Genomic DNA, 16666 nt, shown 5'->3' with positions numbered 1-16666 from the left:
GTCGCTGGAGACGTGTGTGGCTGACATTTGCTGTCGTTCGGTTTCAGACAACCAGAGGGCGTACCATGGACTCTCCACTGACCTGTTCAAGCCGTCGGACTACGACAAGCTGGCGATGTCCCTCATGTCGCCCCTGCCCAACGAGCAGGACTTCGCCATCAACGTCGTCACGCTTCTTTCAAACGAGGGGAGACACACCTTAAAATTAGACAAGTGCCCAAGACTGGTGGAATTTCTGTTAGCTCATGCAGCAGTTTTCAGCAATGGTTTGTAGAGTTATTTTCTTAGCTTTTTTATCAATTGGTTGTGTTTATATTTGCTATTATTATACTGTTACTAATTATTTTTCTTTCCTATTTAGAGGGTACAAAGAATTTATTTCAAGATGTTTATGGGAAAGTACGACGTAGCTCAATGACACACTTTTGGGCTGATGTTCTGGAAGACCCTGAGCTGGCCCACCTTGCCGATGAAACACAATGGCCACTGAAGTCAAGAACATCACTAGATTCGCGTGTTTTTAGGACAGATAGTGCATATACAATTGGCAAAAGCCGTTTTAGCAATAAAAATACTTTTCAAAGTGACAATGAATTAGATGAGGAGTGTGCTATGGATGTTGATTATCCCAGTGATGTTGTTCTGGGTAGAAGAAAAAGTGGGGAGAGTTCAAAGACTGACAGTGGAAAGAAGAAAGAACCCAGATTTAAAATTGAACCGTCCGATTTAGAACTATTTTGCCTTGGCCGATCAATGGGCACTCAAGATCACTTAGGTCAGAGGGTTGTACAGGTAAATAAAACGTCAATTTATTAAATTCACATGTTCTATTGATCATAATTAATAAGACTGTGTTGTGGTTTCTCCCCTACCCCAATTCTTAATTTCCAGGTTGCAACCATTCTAAGAAATCTGAGTTTTGGAGAAGAGAACCAGTCTCTTTTGGCAACTAACCCAACATTTATTAGGTTTATATTGTTATGTATGAGTTCTCGATGGGACTCACTGAAACAACTTGGATTGGATACTCTGGGTAACATTGCCTCTGAAATTCCAATGGAGAGATTAAGCTCAGATCCGCTACTGCAGTTAATATTGTCATCAATCACTCAACGGCTGTATGGGCAAGATCGAGCTGGCATAATAGCTGCTCTTGAAGTTTTGAACAAACTTGGCCAGCGGGAAGATAATGAGGATGCAATACAGCGTTCTCTTGATGGAAAAGTAAAATTGATTTTTTTTCTTTCTGTAATCTTATCTTTTTATAGGTTTTGGTTACAGTTGATTCTAAAACTTTGTGTTCTTCCCTCTAGATCTTTGAACAAATCTGTCAGTACCTGACCCTGCATGATATCATGTTGCTAATGCACACCCTTGAGTGTTTGTACTCACTGTCTTCCCTTGGAGAAAAGGCATGCAATTGCATTGTGAGAGTACATGGGGCCGTCGATACTCTTGTGTCATTAATTACAGTAGAGGTAAGTTCCTTTTAAACGATCTTAATTCTGTAACTCTTTTACTAAGTCTCAGAATAATGGAGTAACTGTTTTTCTGTTTTCAGGCCCAAAGCTACGGCCCAAAGGCATGTATTTTGATGCGTGTTGTTGAAACTGTAACAACACACGACGGCAGTGGCCACAGCAACCTGACAGTGCTCCAGCCACCTGCCTCTTCCTCTCTCCACCAACCTGACCACTCTCAGGCAGGACATTCAGGTCTAAATACTCAGGCTATATCTTCATTACAACATCAACTCGCCAAAAAAGTTTACCCTGCAACATCTGTGGCAACTAAACCTATCTCCATTCGTATGTATTGTTAGTTAGTTTTAATATTCCTTTTACTTCTGTTTCCCATAATACATGCTTTTGTTTTATTTCCTTAGGACCTTCATTTGTTACTTCACAAAGTACCTCTGGATCTCCTGTAGTAACATTACACCCTCAATTGGCCCTGCAGCAGCATAATCCTAATCAGCCCACCATGTTTCCACCATCGTCACATCATTCAATACTTCCTGCATCTTCATCAGTTCAGAGTAATGCAACAGCAATTCAACCTCAGCCTACACCAGCTTCAAGCCAAATGATGTCAGTCATAGCTCAAGCCCCTCCGATGTCAGCGCCAGCCTCAGTGATCCAACATCCACCATCCTCACAGAGCCCCCAGCCGTCGCGACAAACTGCCACGCCACCACCTTCCCAAAGTCAAGTAAGTGAAATTATTTTCCTTTTGTGTGGTTTAGTTGGTTAACCATCCCACATGGTGCTTTAGGATTAAACTATTTGTATCTTCATTATTTCCAGACCGCTTCTGCACAGCTTTCAGCACAGGATAGTGTTGTCAAAGAGAATGAGCAGTTTGCTGCTACTTTCTTGCGAGCCACTTACGAAAATGTTCCTGGGTCGCGAGTAGAGCAGAGTGAAGTTTATAACAAATACCTCAGTGCCTGCGCCAAAGCCGGAAGAAAGGGAGTGATTGCCCCTCACCACTTTCCTAAATGTGTCAGGTAAGATGAGGTTCCTCTAGGGTCATATATTAATGTTGTGACTGAATTTCAAGTCTCACTGATGTTAATTTCCAGAACTGTGTTTGGAGTTACATCTGTCCCAGTAGTGAAGCCGGTTATGCTTGCTGGAGACACAGCAGGACTCAGCAAGCAGCATTTCTATGAAGGAATAAAGGTGCGACCCAAGCCCATCCCTATCCATTTGGAGAGGACTGCGCCCGGTACTAGTGGTGTCACTGTTGACAAAAGACCAACTAAGGCTAAAAAAGCATTGGCGGCATCTGCTGGCACAGCACCATTAGTTAGTAGCACAAGTTCAGACAATGCAGATCCTGGCCCGTCAACTTCGGTTCCTTCTTCAACCTCTTCCTTCACTCAACCCTCCTCTATCCTACTTAGTCAACTCAGCGCACCCCCCAAACCCAAGGATACTCCCTCAACCCCGGACAATGCCAACCAGGTACGCATTGAATTCTATAAGTTGGTGATGGGCTGGTAGTAATTTTTGCTGACCCACCCCTTGTACATGTAGTAGCAGTATCTGAAAGTAAAGTAAAAAGAGGATCGTAAATTTGTGATAATGATGGCTCTGCAATATTCCCCTTTTTTTTCTTTTTCTTTTTTTTTTTTAGTTTGTGTGAAGTTTTTGTTGCAGTACCAGTGTTTTTAATTTTAATTTGAAAGTTTTATTTTAGGTGTCTGTTAAGTTTAGTAGAGTAGACTTGTGTTGGTGTCTGTGTGCCAAAGCCTGTAGCCATTCTGTGGTAAAGTAAGGGAAAAGCTATTGAAGTTTCTAAAAGTACTTGAAGTGAGGTCTCACTTCTTTTAGTGTTAGTTTTATTTTAGTTGTCTTTAGAAATTTACTAGCAGAATATGATGGCATTTTGACTATGAGTTTATTTGGGTGTCCATGTGTTAGTGGTATGGTTTTTTAAGTTTAGCAAATTTTGTGTTGGCTCAAAGGTTACAACCCATCCGCATCTCAGTCAAGCCTTGTTGGGTTCTGAGACAAGTTCTACTGCGTGTACATCAGTGGCTGCAAGTACTAGTGCAAGCTCAAACAATTTATCCCAACCAACTTCATCTGGGGCACAGTCCTCAAACACATCTCTTATCAAGAGTTTGCTTGCTACTAAGGTAGGCGAGACTGGCCTGACAAGCACGCAGCCTGCTGGCATGAGTGGAAACTTAACCAGCTATAACACCGACATCAGCAATACCCAGCAGGTGAGCCGCCCAGCCAGCTAAGCAGTTTAGTAGGGCCCCAGTTAGACGGTTTCTCATTAGGTTCAGCTCAAGTATAGGTCATGAAGCATTCTTGTTATTTATTAATATTTTTGTATAATTTTATTTGCTTTGTAAGTTCATGAAAGTTTTTTTTATCTCATTTCATTTGGGCATATAACTGTTGAATGGCATCTTCTTTCAGTCAGTAATTATGACACACGCACCTCAAGTAAGCTAAGCTGGCATCTAGGCGGCCCTGTTCTGGTTTTATAATGCGTCTTTACGCGTGTTTGTGTGTGTGTATTTTAGCGCATGAGAGTAGCTCCTTATTATTCCTATGTATTGTAGAAGTTATGTTTGGGTTCACTCCAGAAATTACTGTTTACAGAGCATGTTTAGTAGGTAGTTTGAACTAGAATTCTTGAAGCTCAACCCAACTACTAACCTAGCAGTTGATTTCAGGGTCTCAAACCCCACCTTCTTTCCCTTCTCTTTTTCCTTACTAATCATGGTTGTACTACTACAGTATCTTAAATATTTGTTGGCTTGTGTAGTTTTTAGTTTGTCTCGTTTTTCCAAAGCCTGTGTCTAATTGTATATTAACATTGCAGATTTACATTAGCTTCTTAACTGGTTTAAACATCCCCTTATTTTTTGGCCCAGGTATTGATTAATTACCTTAAATTTCAGGTTGCCCAACGACAACGATTGCAACAGCAGCAGCTTCAACAACCTGCCCAAGCGCAACCACAAAGTGTCCCTGCACCAGCTCCATTGCCAATCCCCGCGCTAGTGGCATCAAAGCCTGAAGCAACAGAGCTCACACCAACAACGCCTGCGGTGGAGTCAACACAACAGCCTCAACCTGAAGCACAGGTGGTTGTTCAAGTGGCTCAACAATCACCAGCATTGGTGCCAACAAGTAGTGATCAAATACCGGGTGGCCTACTTGCATCAACCATAATTAACCATAAAGGAAAACCTGTGAGAGTTGCTAGGATAAATGGTGCACGCACCCCTGGCATCCTTCAACTGCAACCGCAGGTATGTCTCACAAAGTGTAAATATGAAATTTGAAGTTTCTTTTCTTCTTATCCTTGTTTTTCTTCTGTGGTTTGGAGTCTTACTATGCTGGTTTCTTTGGTCCCCCCAGATTGATGCTCCAGAAACAGAAAATCACACAGGTGGCTCCGGACTACAAGGCAGAAGAGATCCTCCACAGCCACCTCCTCTTGCCCCTCTGAGCTCGGGATCTAACCGAGTTGTTCCCCAGGAAGTGACTGATAGTGCTAGTGTTATTAAATGTATGTATTTTTTTTCTATTAAGAAAATTGCTTTTACCTATCATACGTTTGTTTGCTGATGGAATTTTACTTTTAGGTACAAATAATGTAATTATTGCTGATGAAAATTTAACCAAAGCTGGCAATCAAAGTATGGAGGGAGTACTTGTCAATGGTGCTGCACATCTAGAAATTAAATCAGAAATCAAGGAAGAAGGAACCATAGAAGAAACTAAACCAATCTCAAAAGGAAATCTTATGCTTGTGGATCTTCTAGAAAAATCTGTTGATGTGAAAGAACCTCCAGTATTAAATGGTGGACTATCTTGCAAAGATCTGTGCATCAGTGAACGAGGGTTGGAATTAGTTTCAAAAGGTCCCAAGTCAGACTTGGGGAAGCAGATCAGAATCACTGAACGTGGCCTTGAAGTAGTTGATACTGCAACTGGCGGCACTGAAAAGGAGCTGCTTGGCATGGAGCTGCGTCTCACTGAGCGAGGCTTGGAGCTGGTTGACAAGCAAGGGGAAGCTCCTCAGCCTGTTGTAGTAGCACCACCAGCTGTGCCACAGGACAATGTGCTTCAGAAAGAGCTGTTGGTGGGGGAAAGATTGTTGGAATTCCTGGAGAAGCAGGATGGAAACCTTGAAGATGAAATCATGGTGGGTCCTGAGGGAGACTTGGCATCTTCTTTAAAAAGGCCGGCAGGAGATGCGGATGATAAGAGTGATGTTAAAAGACTGCGACTAGAAGTTAATGGAAATGGCTCTAATTCTGGGGATGAGTCGAGTCAAGGAGAAGAAAAAGTAAAGGCCTCATCAGCTGCTGCAAATCTTTACTCCGCCCTTGCTGCGTCTATCCTGGACGATGAAGAGGAAACACTAATGCCCCCTCTACCTGACACAACCGTGCCTGACACTCTGCCTGTCAAAGAGGAGGCAGTCGAGCCTCAAACTGGAAGTGTCGATCAATCAGTTGCTCAAATCAGCGTTCCGTCTCAACCTCAGCTGCAGTTGGTGCAGAGCGGTGGAACACTACGTCAAGTATACGTGAGCTCAGACCCCAACCAAGCAGCTCCTCAGCAAGTAATGATGGCGGGTACCAGACAAATAATCGTCTCCCAAGGTGGGTTGCATTTCTTAAATGGTCTTTGCTCCTGCTGTTACATAGTTGGAGTGTTTCCTTACGCCCCTCTTTTTCGACAGCTCTCACTGGCCAGAACCAAGTGCTCATCACCACTGCGGGCGGCTCGATAGCTCTCCAGGGCACGGCGGGGGCGGCAGGCACCGCGACTTTGAAGACCGTCTCTGGGCAGACGCTACCCATGTTGATGACCTCGGCTGGTGGAGGCAGTGTGATCGCGGGGGCGGTGGCGAGGCCCGCGCAGTACGTCGTGTCCCAGCAGGGCCAGGTGAGTAGAGGACTTCGGCTGCTACCAGTCTAGACCAGACTAGGCCTTTTATTTTTCAAGTTTTTGACTTTGACACTTTGCTCTTGCTCTCCAGCAACTGCAACTCGTTCAGCCGGGCAATCAGATCCAACTAACTTCCACTGGCGTGGGCGGGCAGCAGTTCCTGATGGCCCAGCCCCAGACGGCCCTGATCCAGGGGCAGCCCCAGACCGTGCTCGTGGCGCAGACGCCGCAGCAGCAAGGCACCAACGCCAAGACCATCATCATCCTGCAGCAGCAGCCCAGCAGCGGGGCCAGCGTGCCGGTGAGCGCCGTCGGCGCCGTCACGGCCACCCAGCAAGCCGTGCAGGCCGTGCACCAGAAGGTGCTGGCCGTGACTCCCCAGGGGCAGCAGGTAATGGTGACTCCCGTGCAGAGGCCCGTCATTCAGGCGGGGGCCGTCAGCCAGACCCCGCCCGCGCTCGTCGCCACCGCCCAGCAGCCGTCACCGTCGCCGTCGCCCGCGCCCACCGGCATCCCCACGCCGGTGCTGACGGCCAACCCGTCGCCGACGGCCACCCCGCCGCCCATCCCGACGCCCACCATCACGGCCAACCCCAACGCTGGCGGCGTGGCCGTTGCCGGTGCCAGTGGTGCTGCCGGTTCTGCTGCCGGCGCCCTTGCCACTGCCGTTGCGAGCGCCGTTGCCAGCGGCAGCGTCGTTGCGAGTTCCGTTGCCAGTGGCAGTGCCGTGGCCGTTACTGGTGCCGTTGCCACGGCCGTTGCCAGCACTAGTGGCAGTGGCAGCACCGCCGGCGTGGCGACGCGCGCCAACGTGGTGCGGCCCAGCCCTACGCCGAGCCCCAGCTCCACGGCCTCGACCTCAGCCGCGAGCAAGCCCAACGGGGTGACGGCCTGCCCCAAGATAGCCACGAGGAGCTCCGTCGCCAAGGCGGCCACGCTCAACACGGTGACGCCGGCCACGCCGGGGCCCTCGAGCACCGCGGCGACCTCGACCACGGCCACCGCGACCGTGCCCAAGGTGGCGGCGCTGCCCAGCACCGCGCCGAGGGCGGGCGGCATGCCCAGCCCCGCGCCGCGGCCCCCCAACCAGTCCATGTTCCTCTGCGAGTGGCGGGGGTGCATGAGGTGAGTCGAGGCCGGAATGAGGTCCGATTCCGGAGCCTGTTGTCGCCGCTAGCCGCTAGGCTGCAGGGCAGCCCGGAGTAGTCCGAATGGGGGAGTTTCTGACTCATCCGGCTTATGTCTGTTCCAGGAGCTTCAAGTCGGCCAACGAAGTGTACATGCATGCCTGCGAGTCGCATTGTCCGTCTGGAAGCCAAGAGATCCAGTGCTTGTGGGAACGGTGCGACGCCATGAAGAGAAAGAGATTTTCGCTCATGACTCATTTATTCGACCGACATTGTAATGCTGACGTGAGTTTTGATGGTTGTGCTTGTATTTGTTCTTTTGTGAATTATAGTGCCGCGAGCTCATTGAGATGTAACTACGCAGGTTTTGAGAATGATGGCCGTGCGAAGACGGCAGCTGTCCCAAAGTGGGCGCAGCGAAATCCCTCCTCCGCAACCACCGCCGCCCCACCCTGGTTATGCACCCAATGCAGCATTCCATGCAATCAAGAGGCACGCGTTGGAATTTGTGAATCCCAAAGAACTATTGGTAAGTTGTAGTGCATTCAAAGTAATAATTTTTTTTTTTCTTTCTCGTTTTTAGTACTGTACTCAAAATATTAACGCTATAAACAAATATCTAATATTTGTTTTGTTTTCAAAAGTGTTAATTGTTTGCAATATCACTTGTGGGTCATCCATTCCTAGCGTCAGGGTCTCAGATCCTTGGTTAATCTGGTATTTGATGGATTATTTAATCCCTCCCCCTCACTGATCTCATGTCTCTTCCCTCTAATCCCTAACCATGGTTTGGGTAGTATTGTTTCTTATGTCTCATCATGGACCCTTGGTCATCCTATCATGGGCCGTGGGTTACATTTTTTTGGTGATCATGTAGTAATGTGTGTTCGTGGTCGCTGGCCTTTTTTGATACTGTATCACATATTGCATTCTCCACCTTCGTTATTCGTGCAGAGGGGAAATTTTGATTTCACAATGTTTGTCTGACAGCATAAACCTGGACCCGCTCCTGCCCCTGTTCCACCCGAACAGGTAAAATTATTTGCCCAACCATAGTTTGAATTGTGTTTGATGTATTATTTGTTTGAGTGATTAAGAAATTGGTCAGCATGACTTTTATGGATATTTTAAATTTGTTGACACTGATACTGCATGTTAGATTAGTCACCAGCATCTCTCACTGAATCCCTCTAGTGTATCACAAAACTTCCGGCTTGACTCTGTCATGCCGTTTCTCCTTCATTACTTTTATGGGGTCAAGTGTTATGTTAACTGCTTCTAAGGTTCTTCAATTTTTCTAGTCCAATTTAAAACAAATCAAAACTGTTTTTAATTAAATTTTGCTTTTTTCCATTTCCATTTATCTTGCTCTTGCACCTGAATTGTGTAATAACTTTGAATGAAAGCCCCCCTCCCCGTCCATTCTCCTTCCAGGTGCATAGTGCAAACAGCTTGGAGAGGAGCATTGATGTGCAGCATTGTTGTTGACACTTTTATTTTGCATGCCTTGTATATTATACTTTGCTCACTTTGGAAGAACATGTAAACTGGAAGATTTTGTCTTGTCTCGTATTGGTTTATGGGATTACTCACTGTCTTTAAATCATTTTTTTTTCATTCATTTTAAAAAGAGGTTTTTTTAAAAAGTAGAACTCTTAGCATTGTGTGCTGATCGGTATTTTGTTACCTTGAAAGATTTCCTGTTTTTTTTTTTTGTTTTGTTTTTTTGTTAATTTTTGTGGATATGAGCCGTAATTGACGCAGTTTATTTTTGAAAATCTTAGTTGAAAGTTGAAAGGCTGATGTCAGCTGGATTGCTGTCATACCTGTACAATAATATTTGTAGTGTACCTAGAAAATCTTCTGAAAAGCATGGTTGTCTCTGTCATCTAGTCATTTTCAGTGATTTATTATGGAGACCACTTATCTCTTCGGCTTTTATTCACGATGTAGTTTCCTCTACACCGTGCTTCTATTCAATACTAGTATATCTGTCGGTATGTCTGATTTGCTGTTCAATGAAGAAGGGGGCACCTCAGTTGCAAAATTTGCTCCTATATCCTTACAAAGAAGAAGCCAGAATGAACATACCATCCTCAATTAGAACCATGACATTTTGAGAAAAACTTTTTAAAAATATGGCTCTAAACTTGTGCCTGGATGTGTGCTATCTATTGTGATTTGCAAAATGTCCATTGTTTTACTGTACAGCGTGGCCTAAATTAGCTTTCTTTTAAATTGTGTTGAACAAACGTGGTCAGTTTATTAAGGCTCTTCTCTTGTATTAAGGTCGTTTATGGCTGTGTTTGTTAAATTCACATGAGGGTTGTAAGAAGAGCACATGTAAATACAATTTCTTGATGTCTGCTACCACTTGTGCCATTCCATATCTTGCCATGCCCTGTAATCTTAGCTCAATTTTGCACATAAATTAATTTTTGGTGTAGTGTTGCACAACCACATCGGTTTTGGGATTATTTCGATGAGGCTTGAAGTCTCATTTTTATCTATTCTTACCCTTGTTCTCATACATATGTTTTGTTTATTTGCTGTTAAAAGGATGACAATGAAGGCCCTGTTACCAAAAGCATCCGCCTGACTGCAGCTCTAATACTTCGCAACCTAGTCATTTATTCAAACTCTGGGAGAAGGTAAGAAACAGATGTAATATCTTGTAAGTACAATTCATAACCTTTTTGTCAAACAATTTGTATTGATTGATCACTACTTCTCTTTGCAGATTGCTTAGAAGCCATGAGCCTCATTTGGCAAGTGTAGCACTTAGCAATGTAGAATCATCTCGAACTGTGGCTCAAGTTCTCTATGACATGAATCATGCTACCGGAAACAGATGACCTGATTAATTATTCTTTAGAATTTATGAGTTAGTGTATTTTCACTCTGGGGTGGAATCTCATGTGACAAGTAAACACATTTGCAGTGTTCAAATGCATTAAATGCAGTGCAGAGCCTTCTATTATCATATGAATGTATAGAATCTATTTGTAAATACATGTACAGTATTTTTAAAGAACCATAGGGTGGTTTCAGGAATGTGGAACAGTGCTGTGCCCCTTTTAGTAGTTATGTTGCAGGCCTGGGCTTTCATCTCGGTGATATTCCATAGAGCATATAATTAGGGTGTTAATTTATTAATCATCAGACTCCATTTTGAATGTGTTTATCACAGCATTTTGCATATGGAGGATTGCGACTGCTCCTAGTGAGCTATATTTTCATCACAGGAACAGTTACTGCCATGCATAATGCAATTCATAAGGGTCCTTTTTTCCCTTTCTGCTTTTAAATAGTTAATGTCAAGATTACTTAAATTTTACCGGCACATTTAAGGAGTCTTTTTTCTTCAAATCTTTATTTATCAGTGTTGTACTTAAAGTGAAGAAAAAAATATTCCATGTTTTTCATCTCAACTGCCATGTCCAAAATTGGGTGGGTTATAGTTAAACTCACTTATAAATAATTTATTGTTAAATGTTTTCTACTTTAATCATAAGTAAGTTTGACTGTAATTTCTTACCCAAAGATATTTTACATGTAGACATTAAAACTTTTGTTTTTAAATGCAAAACAACTTAATTATTATTGGATTAAAATGTGATCTGTTTTCTGTGAGCGTAATTGATTCCAGGTTCCTGTAGGGTAGGGACTGTGTATCTGTCAACTTGAGTAACCGGTTTACTTTGTGCTGCCACTTTTGACAGTGCGTTGTGCAACTGAAAGAGTGTATTGTGTGATAAAATTTATTGTGTATGTTATTATTGCTGAAAGATTTCAGCAATATATTAGTGGTATCTTACTGTTTGGCTTAATTGAGCCTCAAGCATTACTTTTAGGGCACCAGACCTGCACCAACAGCTGATCTCCATGGCATGGCATTGTTAATCTGATTGGAAGGATTGATTAATTGAGATTCTATCCCAGGAAGTGTCCTCTTTTTGTTTTTTAAATGTTCTTATCTTAAGTGAATTTGCAAAGTTAAGCTTGCAAAGTATGTACAAAGTAATTTTAAAATTTTTGTAAAGTCAGTTTTATATTTTATGGAAAGGCAAACAAGCTGAATTGAATGTAATCATGTATTGTATAGATGTTGACATGAATTTGTAGACTTTCTTCAGATTCTCTTTGAAAAATAAATAATATGAAAATAACTGTAAAATTGTACTATTTGAAACCACCAATCAAAGATCATCTGAATCCTTTCTTTTTTGTATTTTTTTATTACCACAACAACTCATCTGTAAATTTTTGTTGCCATCGATGGGTGGTTTATGTACAATCTTGACACGCGTGTAAGCAGGGAAGTTAAGCATTTGCATCTAGTTATGTAAATATTTTTTAAATAGTTAGATGTTTACCAGCCTTTGCCCTTAGCTATCGTTATCCAAAATTGTTGTGTAAATTTTTGGGGGATGAAGCTGTTATTTTTCTATGTAAAACCCTTCACAGTTTATGAACAAAATTTCTAAAGGCCCTTAAACCTCAATCAATAAATAGCACTTTTCTAGAATTAGGAGGTATTAGTTGTAAGACCTCATCTGTGACAGTTATCATATTATTTACTAGTGTTCTAATCAGTATTAATGATTGATAACATAGTTGTTCAAACATTGTGGTGATCAGTCCAGTTGGAGGATGTGAATCTGTTGATTTTCCTTACAGTTCCTGATTCTGGTAGCCTTTTTTAATCACTGTTCAAATTTTCCATGTCAGATCAACTTGTTTGATTTGTAAGTAGCAAGCTGATTTGTACCTGGGCATGTGATTGCAGGATTTAAGTTTCTTTATTGCCTAACTAAGCAGTCGAATTCTCTTGACATTTTCTTCTGAGAAGGAAACACCACAATGCATATCCCTGTTGGGCAGTCAGTCCAATTGTTACATTTATTTCTTTTAACAGTCTGGGTTAATTTTTTTGTTAAGTAGCATTTTCTTCTTTGTAATTTTATCCAAGAAATATGTCATGTTTCTGAGAAAGTAGAGCTCTGCTTTTAAAGTAGATGACTCGCTTATCAATTTGTGATGAGAGGATTTTGCACTGTGTACAGTGTGCGTTATTGCCAAAAAGTTCTCAAATAAATAAAAATTGAATCAATTTGTTTGATTTATTCAACCTTAGAGGGGACTGTGTATGGTGAAATGGAAATATCTGTAACTGCACTGTAGAGTAACCAGAAATTTATTGATAAAAAAAAGTAACAAGAAAATTGATCCCATAAGTATTTAAAGTGTCTACAGCACTACCAATGGGCTTTCTATGAATGAACCTCAGCAATTTAGGACAATCTTCTAACAAGATGGTCCCAACAGCTTGGAAATCCCAGATCAGGCCAAGAAGGGTTTACAAGAAATGTTCTTACAATTTAGCACATTCGAGCAGGCCAAGGTGATGCACCACAAGTCAATCAACAGTGCAATGAAAGCAAAATCTTTTCCTCTAGAACATTGAAAAGGTCGTCATCACATTAAGTCCCTGATCTGCATGAATGGTGGGAAAACACAGGTTATGAATCCTTAAGTGCACTGAAAACTATTTGTGAACACTCAATGACTGGTTAAGATAAATCACATCACAAATGACTAAAATTTTCTAAGGTACACTGTTTTTTTAAAAACTACAATAAAGTAAAAAAGTCACAACATACTAATATTAAGTTCATAAATTTCCTTACTAGACAATAAAAAGAAGTGAAAAAACACTTTTTAGAATCAGTCCATGATGCATGTAAGGTCTATGTTGCCACTACTCATCTTAAACAGACCAACCTAGAGCATATAATTTAGGTGGTTACATAAAGTGCAAGAGAAACACACAAATTAATGCCTCAAAGAAGTTGGTTCTAAAGAGTTACTTTAGACATCAAAATTCCATGTGAAATCTTCAATTATCAGAGAAACAACAATATCTCCTGCCTAGCTAAAAAATTTAATTGTAACAAAGAGCATCTGATGTAATTGAACAGTTTATAATGGAAGCACAGAAGGAAGACAATCAGGAAGTCAATGTAATCATGGGTTTATCAGATCTCTTTATGCCAGGCTAACGAAAAATGGTTTGCAAGGATCCCTCAATTTGATGCAAAGTCTTTGGCAAAAAGTGCGAAACGAAAGTAAACCATTTTTCTCTCTCAAAAAAGGTTTACTGAGAGGAAAAAAGATACATCCAATGAGGGGTTCCTTAATTTCACCTTTGGTGCAGCATTACTTAGGACTAACATTTTAAGAAGCTAAAAAGAAATGAATAATTCATTACCACTGTTTCATTAGGACGGTTGGTTCATCATTTTAAATTTTAACTCTTATTGTGAAAATAGGAACAACTGTGTACGAAGGGCCTATCTATCTTTTGTTCTTTAATTTAAATACATTTTTCCTTTAAAAAAATACAAACTATTTCTGTTTATGTTCATTTTGTATTTTAAATATTTTTCTTTCCAGTCATAGAAAAGTCATAGCAGACAGCGAAAAGAAAACTTGTATAAAACTATCAGAAAGAGCAGTACTAAAAATAATGGCATCATCACTCGTGGAAGGGGGAAGCGTGACAATAAACAAGAACAATCCGAGTAACACTGAAGTTCAAAGAATTAGGAGTATTAAATGCACAGAAAAAGTAGTAAAAAGGAATATTCAAATTAAAAATTTAATTAAGAGGGTAGTCTTAAATATTATAGAACTTAACTAAAATTGACTAGTATTCGAGTTCAGGTGTTGTTGAAACAGGGTCTGGTAATGGTTCTGGCTCAATGGAGCACCGGGCTGAAAGTTCTTCATAAGACTTCCCATGTAAGAAACACACTAATACAACAGTCATATTGTCACAACCAAGGCCTCCCATCTGACAGTCAGGTGCCAAACAACAGGTCATGAGGTCTTCACAAATATCCTCAGGGTCCATGCCTGACCCAATGCGCATTCGGACAAACTCCACAACTTCCTGGGTAACCAAGGAGAAAACAAGATTTAGAATGTGTAGTTCAACAAAACAACATGAATAACCGACAACAAAATAGAACAAAAAACTGATATTATTACAAACCTCATTTGTCATAACATCCCAAATACCATCACAGGCCAGGATGATGAATTCCCAGTCTGGAGTAACTGTTCTAACTTCGATATCTGGGAAAGCTGGAATAAGGAAAAAATATGTGAAAATAAAGGTACTCAGAGAGCAAAGCAGCTACAGAAATGACATACCTGTTACAATTTGTTCTTCAGGGCTTACTCGCTGATTCTTCTTAAAGATGAAGTCTCCAAGAGCTCTTGATAGTGCTAAGTTTCCATTGACTCGGTTGTACTCCACCCAGCCTCCTGCAGCGACTATCCTCTTCTTTTCTGCATAGTTGCTAGGTTTGTGATCATAGGATAGAGGTTCAACTCTTCCACTGACACTAGCAATAGCTCGAGAATCACCAACATTAGCCTAGCAATGCAATTAAACGATTTCATTGTCAGGATAGAGACAACACACTTCAGTCAAAGAAGATTAGTTTGGAAGAATATTGACTCACGCAATAAAGACTGTTGTCTTTAATTAGAATGGACACAGCAGTGGTTCCAGCCATCTCATCTTTGAGAGATTCATCTTCTAGCATAGCAGTATCAACATCAAGGAATCCCTGTGTGTGGAGGGGGGGGATACAATAGAGAGCAACAAACATAGTGGCAACAAAAACTCAAGAACTAATATAAGAAGGTGAATATACCTGTTTCATTGCATCAGGAATAGAACCTTCTTTGTATTCAGGTCGTTGCAAAATAAATTTGTGCAAGTGTTTCCCAGCATACTGTGCAATTTTGGCACCTGGAACAACAGTTTTTGGTATGAATAAGTATGAATGTGTAAAATGTATATTCATAGCAATTTAGGATGAAGAAATTTATACCTCCATGCCCATCATAAACAGCAAAAAATGCAGTTCCAGGATCGTCCGGAAGCGATAAAAGATGAGTGTGCGAATCTTCCATATTTATGCGCCATCCTTGCATACAGCTCGACCCCACTCTGTACTGCTGATTTTGACAGCACGCTGACTCTTTTTCGGTGACTGGTTCAGACAGTGTCTGCCCCATGTTTCTGAAAACAAATTTCGATGGGAAATGATAAAAAGGACATTCCTGAAGAACAGTTGTGTGACGTTGTGTGGCATGAGACATATCACATCAAGGGGCAGAATGATACATTATTTTAGGGGCAATTATTTTAAGTTTGAGACAGAACATTTGAGAAGGTCGCCCAGCCCAAGAGTTGAGTCCGGACGTTGGCCGTACGCGGAAGGGTGAGTGAGTGCCCAACCGACACGGTGACACGGACGACGGATGCACCAATTCACAAGTTCGGCAGTCACGCGCCTTTCATTCCGTGACTATTGTCATCGTCATGCCACCTACGATAAACAGCAAAACGAATCGTTCTGCGGATGAATTTACTGGTGAATTTAGTCCTCCACCAGAATTGTTCTAAGAAGTATCCATAGAAATGAAGCGTTCGGAGCAGCAAGACTTACCTTTCGTTGGCGATACGTCATAAATCGCAAGTCAAAGATGCCAACTCCACGATGCTTTATGTTAAGGATAAGAGTGCAAATTCCGAAAGAGACAAGCAAGAAATGTTGCGAAATTCGAATTAAAAACATGAAATTTTACACGTCTTGGCTCCTTTTCCCTGTAAACTATGGCCCCTCTTCGGCCATTTTAGCAAGAGAATAACAAAGCAGCATAGCCAACCTTTGGGCAATACATATGAAAACAATAGACTCAATGGGATATCACATTCACCACAAGAATTGGATAAGTTTTTTCAGAAAAGAAATATATTTTGATTTACATTGACAAACAATGGATCGATTGGAATCGATATACATATACGGTTATGTTAAAAGGTATGTTCACAAATGGAACAGTTGTCTGCTTTTTGTTTTGGCGCGGGGGGTTCGAGGTTCGCGTTGTAACTGCTCATTCGGCTCAAATGCTGAAAATCCTGAAAATCCGTAATAATGGGAGTTTGGTAGCCCCTGGCGTGAACTTGTGACACATCGCTATGCGGCGTTGCCGCGGTTGCTCGGTTTTGAATGGTTATGGCGGAGT

At 41.9% G+C, this 16666-nt stretch overlaps 2 protein-coding genes across 7 annotated transcripts in view; one reads left to right on the top strand and one right to left on the bottom strand.

Annotated features, from left to right (window-relative positions):
- The window catches only part of LOC117651363 (AT-rich interactive domain-containing protein 2), a 29085-nt gene extending 16414 nt beyond the window's left edge, over window positions 1-12671 (top strand). The window contains exons 6-24 of one of the 5 annotated variants that reach the window (XM_034395331.1): window positions 48-266; window positions 362-792; window positions 892-1224; window positions 1314-1478; window positions 1562-1808; window positions 1886-2211; window positions 2307-2509; window positions 2585-2969; window positions 3473-3736; window positions 4427-4780; window positions 4890-5040; window positions 5117-6142; window positions 6223-6428; window positions 6523-7556; window positions 7684-7843; window positions 7923-8087; window positions 8549-8590; window positions 10118-10209; window positions 10299-12671. In XM_034395331.1, coding sequence (XP_034251222.1) covers window positions 48-266; window positions 362-792; window positions 892-1224; window positions 1314-1478; window positions 1562-1808; window positions 1886-2211; window positions 2307-2509; window positions 2585-2969; window positions 3473-3736; window positions 4427-4780; window positions 4890-5040; window positions 5117-6142; window positions 6223-6428; window positions 6523-7556; window positions 7684-7843; window positions 7923-8087; window positions 8549-8590; window positions 10118-10209; window positions 10299-10413 — 5918 coding nt within the window. In that variant the 3' untranslated portion in view covers window positions 10414-12671. The remainder of the gene's footprint in view (window positions 1-47; window positions 267-361; window positions 793-891; window positions 1225-1313; window positions 1479-1561; window positions 1809-1885; window positions 2212-2306; window positions 2510-2584; window positions 2970-3472; window positions 3737-4426; window positions 4781-4889; window positions 5041-5116; window positions 6143-6222; window positions 6429-6522; window positions 7557-7683; window positions 7844-7922; window positions 8088-8548; window positions 8591-10117; window positions 10210-10298) is intronic. The other 4 variants (XM_034395335.1, XM_034395333.1, XM_034395334.1 and 1 more) reach the window with 4 other exon arrangements.
- A 68-nt stretch (window positions 12672-12739) lies between these two features.
- On the bottom strand, window positions 12740-16306 carry LOC117651364 (probable protein phosphatase 2C T23F11.1). Of its 2 annotated transcripts, none has more exons than XM_034395336.1 (7): window positions 16087-16306; window positions 15466-15656; window positions 15286-15383; window positions 15091-15198; window positions 14777-15002; window positions 14616-14707; window positions 12740-14513 (listed from the first exon to the last, which is right to left on the bottom strand). In XM_034395336.1, exons 2-7 carry the CDS (start codon window positions 15650-15652, stop codon window positions 14268-14270), a joined length of 957 nt encoding a protein of 318 aa, XP_034251227.1. In that variant the 5' UTR covers window positions 15653-15656; window positions 16087-16306; the 3' UTR covers window positions 12740-14267. The 2 variants fall into 2 exon arrangements, with proteins under 2 accessions (XP_034251227.1, XP_034251229.1); XM_034395338.1 differs by lacking the exon at window positions 16087-16306 and adding an exon at window positions 15971-16058 and having other exon boundaries at window positions 14268-14513.
- Between the last annotated feature and the right edge of the window lie 360 nt (window positions 16307-16666).

This window comes from Thrips palmi, unplaced genomic scaffold (genome assembly GCF_012932325.1).
Source record: "Thrips palmi isolate BJ-2018 unplaced genomic scaffold, TpBJ-2018v1 HiC_scaffold_5, whole genome shotgun sequence".
Lineage (NCBI taxonomy): Eukaryota > Metazoa > Arthropoda > Insecta > Thysanoptera > Thripidae > Thrips > Thrips palmi.
Note: the sequence above shows the minus strand (reverse complement) of the source record. Positions and strands in the feature narration are given on the sequence as shown.

What these genes read in the sequence shown, in the direction of transcription:
- LOC117651364 (XM_034395336.1), bottom strand. Translation starts at nt 15,652, where the DNA reads ATGGGGCAGACACTGTCTGAACCAGTCACCGAAAAAGAGTCAGCGTGC. An exon ending in AAGACAACAGTCTTTATTGC is followed by an intron (nt 15,003 to 15,090) that starts GTGAGTCAATAT and finishes TTGCATTGCTAG; the next exon opens with GCTAATGTTGGTGATTCTCG. An exon ending in TGAAGAACAAATTGTAACAG is followed by an intron (nt 14,708 to 14,776) that starts GTATGTCATTTC and finishes TCCTTATTCCAG; the next exon opens with CTTTCCCAGATATCGAAGTT.